The sequence below is a fragment of the Lipotes vexillifer genome, unplaced genomic scaffold, assembly GCF_000442215.2.
Source record: "Lipotes vexillifer unplaced genomic scaffold, Lipotes_vexillifer_v1.1 scaffold418, whole genome shotgun sequence".
NCBI lineage: Eukaryota > Metazoa > Chordata > Mammalia > Artiodactyla > Lipotidae > Lipotes > Lipotes vexillifer.
The window spans coordinates 5,823,658-5,834,969 of NW_006798629.1; the positions used below are offsets into that span (position 1 = coordinate 5,823,658).

General features: G+C 55.8%; 1 protein-coding gene across 1 annotated transcript in view; it reads left to right on the forward strand.

The window, feature by feature from the left end:
- Nucleotides 1-10,749, forward strand: part of RFTN1 (raftlin, lipid raft linker 1) — a 192,866-nt gene extending 182,117 nt beyond the window's left edge. Inside the window, exons 8-10 of the mRNA XM_007470645.1 lie at nucleotides 8-70; nucleotides 2,445-2,526; nucleotides 10,342-10,749. Coding sequence (XP_007470707.1) covers nucleotides 8-70; nucleotides 2,445-2,526; nucleotides 10,342-10,749 — 553 coding nt within the window. The remainder of the gene's footprint in view (nucleotides 1-7; nucleotides 71-2,444; nucleotides 2,527-10,341) is intronic.
- Nucleotides 10,750-11,312: the final 563 nt, after the last annotated feature.

The window sequence follows — 11,312 nt, forward strand, 5'->3', positions numbered from 1 at the left end:
TGAACTCTCTGGCCGCGTATGGCTGGCAACTCACCTGTGTGCTGCCAACTCCTGTCATCAAGACAACGAGGTAACAATAACCATCATTACTGTTACTGGACACTTGCACTGTTCCCCATAAGCTCTTCCTCGCGTAACTTATTGAATCCCTGTGAGTCGGGTGCTGTTACATCAGTTCTCCACCTGGGAAACGGCAGGGTCAGGATTTCAGAGTCTTAACTATCCCCCCACCCGGAGCACCCTGCTTCCCACGTGGGGAGCCTCGGCCAGTGAGCCATTGCTGCCTAGCCTGTCACCTGGGCTGAGGGACCCAGGGCTCTCAGATGCAAAAGAAACTCAGCATCTGCTGTGTGCCCCATGCTGGGCTAGGCAGGCACGTTGCTGGCACGCATGCAAAGTCTCATCTAGTCCTCAAAAAATCCTGTGAGGTGAGGTGGGATTTTTTGGGTTGTATTTAACTGATTTTATAGCTGAGGAAAGTGTGGCCGGGGAGGTTGAAGTGCTAGCCCAAGGTCATGGAGCTGGTCAGTAGCCCCACCAAGGGGACGTGAGGCCCTGGAGTCTCAGCCCCGGCTGTGGCCCTCCCTAAGATTTCACGTTCATGGTCGTTTGTCCACCCTCAGCTCTGCCTGCCGTCCCTTGAGCCCATGGGCTTATCCTAGTCTTCTCAACCCTAAAAGCCCTTCCATCTGTCTTTTGGGTTTGCTATCAAGCTGGTCCTTCTAACTACCTGTGGGGTGGTAAGCATAGATGTGGTTCCCATTTTACAGATGAAGAAACTGAGGCTCAGAGAGGCTCCATCACATACCCAAGGCCACACAGCCAGCAAGTGGCAGAACCCGCGACTAGACCCTCAGTCTACAACGGGCCACCTCTTTGCTGACCTCTGGGGGGTGCCCCCTCCCATGGCCCTCAGCCCCACACTACCTGAGTCCTGCTGCGTGCTCACGCCCGCAGGTGATGGACGGCCTGAGGCAAGCCTAGTGACCTGGGGGACAGCAGGTGGTGCAGCCCCAGAGCACAGACAGAGGCGGGAGTGTGGGCGCCCATGACTGCCTCTCCTGGGACCTCATCACGTCCCCCAACCCCGGGGTCTGTGCAGCTGTAGGAGCCAGTCTGCAGCCGCCCTTGGGCCCTGCGCCACTGGGAGATTTCCGTATTGCTTCTTGGCCAAGATTTCTGTGGGCACAGGGTGGTGCCGTGGAGGGGAAGGAACCCCGGATTTGTGACCCAGAGCTTGAACCCAAGTCCTGAGTCGGCCGATTGCTGTCTACCTTGGTCAAGTCCACATAGCTTCTTTGAGCCAGTTTCCTAGTCCGTGCAGCTAAGAATGATGCCTGCCTTCCGTTCTAGAGGACAAGAGCCCCCCTGAGAATGTATTTGAACGTGAAGCCCCCGCTGGCTCTGTGCTCGCAGCCCGGAGGGTAGGGACGGTCTCTCTGTCTCAAGCAGTCCCACTTTCTAAATAAGCCTCCATGATCCTCCACCTTCCTGGCCTTAAATGACCCTTGCGGTGGAGTGGAGAGTGCGTGGGACCGGGCAGAATCCCCGCTGTGTGACCCCCCGGCTTGCTCCTTGACCAAGCTGAGCTGTCCTGTCCGGTCCCGTTGGTGGAAGTAGGGGTCCCATTGTTTGGAGCGCCGGGTGCAATCGCCCAGCCCGGCCGGGGCACAAAATAGAAAATGCTAGTGTCCTCTGCCTCCTTTCCGTCCAGCACCCCATGTAGTGACACATCACCTCAGCAGAGAAGACGTTTGCCAAACAGAGGTTTAAGAAAGTGATCCGAAGGCGCGGGGTTCGCGGTGGCCAGAAAACAATGATCTCCATCACAATATTTCTAGCACCTTTAAAGGCAGCTCCTTGAGAGCCTGCCTTCCTGGGAGGAAGGCGCACCCCCTGTGCCATAAAAATGAATAGTGCCCCCAGCCCGTTCGTTAATGCCAGTTCCCACTGCTCACAAGGGTGACTCAGGGTGGTGGCCGGGACCCGTGTGCAGCCAGGCCCTCTGCCCAAGCTCCTGTAATCGCTCAGGTCCTCACTGGCCGCCCATCCCAGGCCAACCAGGTCCCTCCTCGGCCTCATTCCCAAAGACAGACTTGGAAGAGGCCTCCACCCTCCGATATTCACTGAGGCCACTTTGTCATCATTTGGCCAAGATGGTAGCTGTCATTTCACATCACGGGAAAGGGGGTTTTCAGCCAGGAAGCTGCCTTTCAAGGATGCACACAAAGCTTTAGTTGGGCCCCTGAGGTAGCAAGCAAGGGTGGGTGGCCTGGGGGTGGGAAGGTGAGGGGCTTCTTGACCTCCGACCTCTCACTCTCGGGCGGCCACCTTCCTTCCCAGGGGCAGCCGGCCTGGATGGAGTTCAGGACGGCGGCCTCCGTGTGAGGTGCGGGGCTCCTCTAGGTATAAAGGACTCATTCTCAGCTCTGCCTGTGTTACAGGGAGGGGAAAGTATCCACCAAGCAGATTGTCTTTCTTCAGAGACCGTGTCTACCTCAGAAAATCAAGAAGAAGGAATCAAAGGTGAGTGACCTTGGCTGCTTTGTTTTGCTTGCTCTGTTTTGCTCACCAGAGCCCGGGGACACCTGAGCCCCTCGGCGACATGAGTCACATCTGGGGCAGGTGAGGGCGCCGGAGGGCCTTGTCGCCGGTCTCCTCCTGCGAGGATGCTCAGGCCACCAGCATTCACGAGGCTGAAGGGGGAGTGGGAAGGCAGCCGCAGTCAGACTCGGGCTGGGACAGCTGAGCTCACACCCAGCTTCTCTGTATCTCTTAATCTCGTTACAAGCTGGCTGACGCCCTGCCCTGCCCGTGGGTCCCTTGGGACATCAGAAGTTTGGGGAGCTTGGCAGAGAGAACCTGCCAGACCACCTTCCCCACAGGCCCCGCCCTGCAGGTCTGAGCGGCAGTGGCTGGTACAGACAGAGGGCATCTCCCCCGTGGAGTGAGTCCTCAGGCCAGGCTGTCCTGGGATGGCCAGGGGCCTTCCCCCTCTCCCTGGACGTCACGTGAACTGTCCCAGAAACACAGTGGCACTGAGAGACGTGGCCGTTCTCAGAGATTTTCCCATGTTTCCTGAGACGGAGGCCAGGTCCTCCCCTTGTGTGACATGGTTCCGATGCCTCACGCCCCCGTGTTCACGGTCACTCGGGAGGAGACTCAAGGGAACCTGCCAAGCCCCTGGAGCCAGCTGGCTGCCCCTGTGGCGGACAGGGCCACGCTGTGGGGCAGAGCCCACCGGACCCGCCCGTCCCCTCGCCGGGCACCATCCCCGAGCTCCCCACCCGCGGTTCCTCGGGTTCTTGGGACACGAAGCCCGGACAGCAGCGCCAAGCAAGTGAACAGATTGGAGCAGCCCCTCTGCAGCCAGCAAACCCGAGGGGGGCCGCTGGTGGGAGGAACGCCAAGGACGTAGCTCCGGAGCCAGCTGGGCTGGAGTGCAGAGGAAGGGCTCTCCAAGCTTGGAGATGCCAGTGTGGCAGGTGATAGCAGCAGAGGACCAGCAGGCAGCCACCGAAGCCACCACTGCCCACCAGGAGCAGCCAGCCGCCAGCTGGAAGACGGATGGCCCCGGGCTGCCACCAGCCACAGCGTGGCCTGGGCTGTGGAGCTGCGTGCATTCACGCAGTGACATTCTAGCAGCACCGCCGAGGTCTCCCACCAGACGCCAGGCAAAGCCCAGCTTTTGCCCTGACGAGGAGGGCGTGGTGCTGCCTTTTCCGGCCAGCGCGTCCTGGTTGTGGTGCCAGCAGATCCCAAAGGACAGACAGGCGGCTTGATCCTGGTGAAGGCTGCGCATCTCACCCAGGGGACAAGCCAGTGGAAACCCGAGGGCAGGGAGATGTTAGGGGTAGAGCTTTAAGGCTGCTGTAAGAAAGTAGAACAGCGTACCTCAGGGGAAATCCAGGGAGGTGGGAGTCAGCCTTTTCTGGTTGGTAAGAGACGTCCACGCCCAGTGAGCTGCACGAACCGGGGCAGACCTGCTCATTCCAGGGCTTGGGGTGACAAGCACTGTTCTCTGTGTGACCTGGGGAGGCCACCTCACTGTTACAGCCCCAGATTGGGGGGCTGTAGCATCCCATCACCCCCTTCATCCACTCCTTGCTCAGCTGATGGGTCATCGTCCTGCTCCCAGGAGACGGTGCCCCCGCCCCGTGGCCATGGCTCCATCCTCACCGTGCCCTAGCCCCCCACGGCACTGACACTGTTCGTGCCCTCTGTCCCTCAAAGCACCGTTTTCTCTCGGCTGTCCCACCACTCTCGCCTAGTTTCCCACCTAGTTCCTCATTTCTAGCCCCGTTTCTCCCCATTTTCTCTCACCTCTTCCTTAGAAAATCTCATCCAACCGCAGAGTGAGAAAATCTCACTCACCATCTCTGTGTCAACGAGTCTTACCTCTGCATGTTCAGCCCTGGCTTCTCCCTTGGGACCCCAGCTCCACCTGCCCTGCGGCTACTCGTGACCTTGCCCTTTCCCGCACCGGCCGTCACCCCACCCCCCGACCTTAGAGGAACGGCGCTTCCATGGCCCAGAGGCTCCCACACACCTAGGGGTTGCCCTTGGTGCTTCCATCTCCTTCCCACCATATTCAGTCTGTCCTTAAGGCACATCTGTTTTAGGTCCTAGACACTCTGGAACACCCTCTTCTTTCCATCACCACCTGCCTGGACTACTCCTCCGATCTCCTGAGGACAGGTCTCCCCTTCAGATATGTTCTCCACTCAGAGCCACAGTGAACTTTCAAAAAAAGTAAATTGAATCGTGTCACTCCACTGCTTGAAATGGTTCTAAAGCTTTGGGTTTTTCTTAAGATAACGATGGAAGCCTGTACGGTGGTCCACACGGCCCTGTGGGATCTGGCCCCCATCTTCTGCATTCCGGCCACTCTGGCCTTCATGCGCGTCCATGCCCCTCGCTGCCACAGGGCCTTTGCCTGGGCAGTTCCTCTGCCCCAGATGTTCTCTTCCTTTGTATCTTTTGGGGATGGTGTTCTCTCCATTTAGACCAAGCCAGGCTCCTCTGTGATTCACTGGGAAGAGCCACGTTCCTCTCCTCTCCGTTTCTAATTATCTGTGATCAATCCTCCACCAATAGAATCAGACGTTCATTCTGTGAGAACAGACCCTTTTTGTCCTCACTGTTGTATGCTCAGTGCCTGGCTTTTAGTTAGTACTCAACAAATACTTGCTGGATCAATGAGTGAATAATCAAACTTCTGAGCCTGGGACATGCACAGTATGTCTAGCACTGAAATTTCAGACAAGAGATTGCAAGATTCAAACATCAAGGATGCAGCATATTTAGTCCGCTTTAATCAGCCAAGTGGACAAAAGCCTCCAGTCAAGACTTTTCACCGTTTGAAAGAAACCTCTCTGTGTACCTCTGAGTGTGGCTTTCAAAGCAAATATTAACCTCCTTGGAAGGTAACAGGTGATTTCTACGACACGGGAGAAGTCTGCCTTCCCACTAAATTACTTGAGGTGGAGGCAGATACGGATGGTTTCTTAATGTGTGAATGAAATCACCAGCCCTGCTGACGTGGAGCTCTGGACACACATGCTGCTGTGAAGCGGAGGGCTTTTCCTTTTCTGCACGCACTTCTGGCACGGACAGCTAAGTCGGGGTTTCTCTCAGTTTAGGTACCGGCAGTACACTCACGTGCCACACACACACCCGGCTCAGGAAGGCCCATCCACCCTGCTCAACTTGCAGCTGCTGGTTGGGTTCAGAGACTCGCCCTGGAACTGCTCAGGATCTGATGCATCCCTCAGGCTGTGGATGCTACAGTTCTCCCCTCAGAGCCTGCACACGGAAAGCTCTACCGCCTCGGATCTGAAATACGGTCGACCCTTGAACAGCGTGGAGGTTAATCCGAGTGTAATTTGTAGCGGGCCCTCCGTATCCAAGGTTCACTGACCGAACAGCACTGTAGTTTTTACTCTTGCCAACCATCCGCGTGTAAGTGGACCTGCATCGTCCAAGGGCCAAGTGTAGTTTTGGTTGTTCCGTAAAGACTGTGACTGTGTGACTTTGGGCAAGTTACTTAACCCCTCTGAACCTCTACGTGCTCAGCGTAATAATGGTGCTAACAACGCCGAATGAGAGTACTGCTTTGGGGATTCAGGGAAATGGGAAAGCTTGTCACAGTGTGAGACACTCAGAACATTTAGCTTTTAGGTTATATAGACCCTGAGTTTGGGCCACTGCTACTTCCCTGCTTCATGAGAATTCTCCCTTCAAAAGGAGAGGAGGGAAGGAGACTCCAGCCAGAGCCTCCAGGTGACCTGGCTGCAGCACTGGGACAGCTGTGGTGGCTTGGGGACCCCGGGCAGCTTGGGGGGTCAGTGACATCACCACTCCCCATCTGAGGACACAGAAAACGGTGCAGTCCTCGAAGACATTTGGCTTGGCAGATTTTTCTGGGATGACTCCGAAGGACAGAAACACATTGGCTGGAGTAGTTCCCATCCAGCTCGGCGTAGACAGTCCCAAATCTTTCTCTGCCCAGCAGCCCAGGCAGGGTCCTGGAGAAAGTGGCTGGGGTGCCCGCCACAGGCCCTTTCCAGTCTGTGTCCTTCTGTCGTATTATATCAGGAGATCAATGCGGTGTGACGCTCTACAGGAAACTGGATATGGCCAGGCACCCGAGGAACCATGAGTCTGTTGTTTATTTATAGCAAGAGCAGCCTCTAAGAGGACATCGGGTTTGCATTAGAAAATAGCCAGGGCCCAGGATGGAGTCTGGCACAGGTAGAATGGGCACAGCTATACACCGCCCACCCGCAGAGGGTGCTGTGCCCATCCACTATGGTGTGGGTTGGCCCCCGGGGTGTGCACCCAGACCTGGGGGCAGGGGCAGCTCTTTTGGAGATGAATAACTTGCCCAAAGACAGACAGCTAACGAATGCCAGAACCGAGGTTTGAACCGGGGTCTTAGCCACCACACTATGTGTAATGCTTTGGTGTCTTAGCATTTAGGGCCTTTCAGCCGAAGCAATCTCCCCAGTTTTTTGGCCAAAAGTAAAACTTCCTTTAGCTTCTCTGAGAGTTGACTGCCTCTCAGATCGCTATATATAGGCCAGTTTGACTGGCCTTTTTCTAAGAACATGCAAAATGCAGAGGGTCTGTTTGGAGACATCCATTAAAAAAAAAAAAAAAAGGCCCTTCCATTTGGGCTGGAATTAAAATGCAGCAGCTTCTGCATGATTGCATGGTACCCAAGAGCTGGTACCCAAAAGCCATGCAGGGCTGGCACTGGAGGCTGCAGCATCTGTGCTGAGGTCAGAGGTCCTGGTTCTGCACTGGTGCTTAGGGGGCCCCAAGATGCCTGCTTGGCAGTGTCTGCTGAAGTGGGTGCCTTTGGATTGGGGTCTGAGGCACCACTTCACCTGCAGAGGGGGGTCCATTGTTGCAAACTCATGGCTTGGGTGGAAGAAACTCAAACTACCCCCAGAAGGAAGTCCATCAGCCATCGTACAAGAGAACCCCCAAAAAGGAGTGTCCTGGGGAAACCCAGCCAACGCTGCAGGTGAACTCATTTGGGATTTGCAGGGAGGGCGGGTGGAGGAAGACAGGATAAATGTTAAATCCTAACCTCAGCACGCACTTCCCTCTTTTTCCTCTTCTTTGATGGAATAGTCACATTTACCAGTCTTGTCCAAAAGGGGCTCAACACATGAACCGCAGGTTGTGTTCAGCCTCGGAGCCCTGAGTGTGTTTAGGCAGATGTGTCTTATTTGAGGAAGTAGACTTCTACCACCGAAAACGCCACAAAGTTGGCAGATTTTTAAGAATTTACATAGCACATTTCTGCTTCTTCCTAGCAAAGTACTCAGCTTTATCTATGCATGGTAAAGCCTTAGGAAATGGTTTTCCACTGATGGTGCAACTGCCCTCCTGGGCTCCCCTCCTAGCTTCGCCAGAAGTCATTCGAATGGACGGCTCCCTTTATTTTTCTTTCAGTCACAGAATGGCTTAGATTTAAGTCCATATTTGGTGAAACCAGTGTGCTGCGACTCAAGTGGAAAGAAATGAAACGAAAGAAAGAAGTGGAATTTCAAGCGCAACCGCGTGTCCCTGGGGCCCGGAGCTGCACCTGCAGGGTGGCTGAGGCCCTTGCCCGGGGTCCAGGCCCCTGATTCTCTTCCCAGCAAGACCCGTCTCTCCCCGGGGCCTCCTGACTCCAGTCCTCCCCCACCCAGCACTCTCGGGGCTTCGCTCTTGTTCTCCGTGCCTCTCACAGCTGGGCCTGGCACGTCCCCAGGATCCTGTGGCTGGCGTCACCCCAGGTGTGCAGCACGCAGCTCCCGGCCTCTGACTCTGAGCACCGGGGACTGGAGCCCCAGGATGGCAGGGCTGAGGGGCCTTTACTCAGGAAGACTGAGGGACCCCTTATGTTTGGGGAGTGGAAAAAAGCCACAGTTCTCGCTGCGTTGTTACCCAGGAGTGAATCCGTCTTTTGTAAACACAGGGACCCATTTCTCCGAGTCTTCCTTTACTACCCTTCACGTTTCTGTGTCTGCTGCAGCTCATTCGCCCAGATTTATTCCAAGCACACAGGCTCCCAAACTGTCTTCCTCCAGAGCAGCTCCTGCTGTCAGCAGACTCAGCAGGACTTTGAATTTTCCCCCCTCTTTTCTTCCTCAAATTAATTTCTCTTTCTGGAGATCAGCCAGACCTGATGTGTGGATGCACCAGTAACTCCTCACTAAGCCCCAAGCTGTGTTTTGACTCTTAAAATTTCAGGACCGGCTCCCCTGAAACAGGGAGCTTGGCTAGCTTGGCCGGGCTCTGCCGTCCTTCCATTTATCCATCTCACAAAAGGTTTTGAGCACCTTCTCTGTGCCAGGCTCCATGCTGTATCCCAGGGATGCAGAGGTGCAGAGGACAGATGGCATCCCTGACCTTCTGGACTCACATCTTGTGTCAGTAATGGTAACAGCAGACATACTGGTATATTGTGTGCTGGGCACAGTGCTAAGCCTGCTCTGTGGATTATTGCATCATTGAATCGAAATAAATACCCTCTAAGGCAGAGTTTGGCAAACTACGGCTCTCAGGCCAAATCCGGCCCACTGCCTGTTTTTGTAGATAAAGCTTTATTGGAACACAGTCATGCCCGTTTGCGCACGTGTTACCCATGACTGCTTCTGTGCGATGGCAGAGTTGAATGGCTGCAACAGAGAACATAAGGCTGCAAAGCCTAAACTAGTTATTACCTGCCTCTGTACAGAAAAAGTTATTGACCCTGATTTAAGTTAGAGTTACTCCCCCTATTGTATAGATGAGAACACAGGCCAGTTGGGGCTGGGGGGGCGGTGGACTCTTCACGTGGGCGGTCTCCCTCCACGGCTTTGATGTGACCCCGTCCTTGCCCAGCTCTGTTGCTGACTGTGCGCTTGATCCTCTCTGAGCTCCGTAGACTTCCCTGTCCCACAGGGAAATGCGGGTGGGGCTCCCTGGGAAGCAGCATCTGAGATGGATTTAGATGCAGTTTTAGGGGGAGTGCCCTTGGGAATAACACCTGTTGGGGAAGGAGGGCGCAGGAGTGGGCAGAGGGAGATGTTGGGCTGTGATTGTAGCTCTGGAGCAGGGGTGGTCTTTTAGAGTTGCCCAGAGTTGGAAACAGGAGGATGGGCCGTTGTCCATGCCTAGACCAGTCATTGGTCGTAGCTTGCCCCCAGAAGGGAGTGAGACCTTTGGGGAGGTGGCCGGACTCAGAGAGGAGCTTGGCTGGGGGCTGTCAGCCTGCCCATCCTACAGGGGGACCTGAGCACCCGGGTTCAGTGCCCTTCTGGCTGGGGTGATCTGATGAGGTGGTGACCAGTGCGTGGTATCTGTAGCTGCTCAGAGTGGAAGGGAGTGGCCGGAGCCCTGGCACTTAGGAAGAACAGGCCCGTGTCCCCTCACCCATCCTGGTCCTCCAAACGATAGGATTTCAGCACCTTCTTTCCCACGCCTTTGGTATGGGGCCAGCTGCAAGAAATACCCTTCATGCCCTACAAAACCCTGGAATCCACATCTAAAATACACGCCATGGCAGGATCGGCAGGCTCTGGGTGGATGTGACGTTTGGGCTGTGATTCGGTTTGGTGCCAGGAATGCCCTGCTCCGGGAATACCGGGCATTGCATCTTGCTGCCAGAAGTGATGTGGGCGTGAATGCAAACAAACATCCAGGGGACGCTGTAGATTCACAGAGGATGCATGCCCTGCTCCATACCGGGCATTGCATCTTGCTGCCAGAAGTGATGTGGGCGTGAATGCAAACAAACATCCAGGGGACGCTGTAGATTCACAGAGGATGCATGTATTTATCCCCATCGTCTCTGATTTCTAGTTTCAGTGGCGATTCTCCCGAGATGAAATGCACAACAGGCAGATGAGGAAATCCAGAGGTAAACTCTGTGCCAGAGAAAAGCAGCAAGCAGAGGAAAATGAGAGGAATCTAGAAGACCAGTTTCCCAAAGCCGGAGACATGGAAAACCGTGTGCCGGGGCTGCAGCAGGAGGACTGGGCCCCCGCGGAGGTGAAGGTCCCCGTGCAGGCGGATGTCCCGGGAGAAAAGCTGTGTCCTGACGGCCGGCTCTGGGTGGAGGCTGGGGCCATGCAGAATGGTCCCTTTGGCCACAGCCCCGCCCCGGCAGGGGGCTGCATTGGGCACCCCAGTCCTGATCCTAGAGAGGATGCCGGGGAGGGGGATGCTGAGGCGGTGGCTGCAGAGCCCGCAGCAGCAGAGGACAACTGAGGCTCAGCAGGTGGTGCTGAGGCGTGAAGAGCTGGCAGACCTGGGGCACAGTGCCAGCTGGGCTGGGGGCTGATGTGCCCTGGTGTCACGTGTTACCCTTCGGCTTGGCTTGACCTCTCCTTGCGAGCTTACCTGAGCCCTCCGAGGAGGAGCTGGCTCCCTGACAGTGTTGGTTTCTGCACATCCATTTGAAATGTGTTGTAAGGCCCTGGTGTTAGAACACAAGAGGACAGGTTACTTCCAGACATGGGGCCTGGAGGCCCAGCCCCAGCTCCACACCACTCCTCCAGGAAGGGGCTGGACCATCCAGTGCCTGTGCCCACCCCCACCCAGAACCTCCAGGGGGCCTTCGGGCCAAATCCCCGGGCCTCCCTGTCTACAAGTCAAGGCTGAGTTGTTCATCCCCACACCCCGAGATGGCCATGTCCAGCCCGTGCTGTCTGCTGCAGCTACTTGGTGATTTTAACAACCCCTGGTGCCCAGTCGGGCTGCCTTTCTCCATCTAACCCCCCCGACCTTGCTGCTTTGGCAAAGAAAATAACATTGGGAGGGGAGGTGCCCCA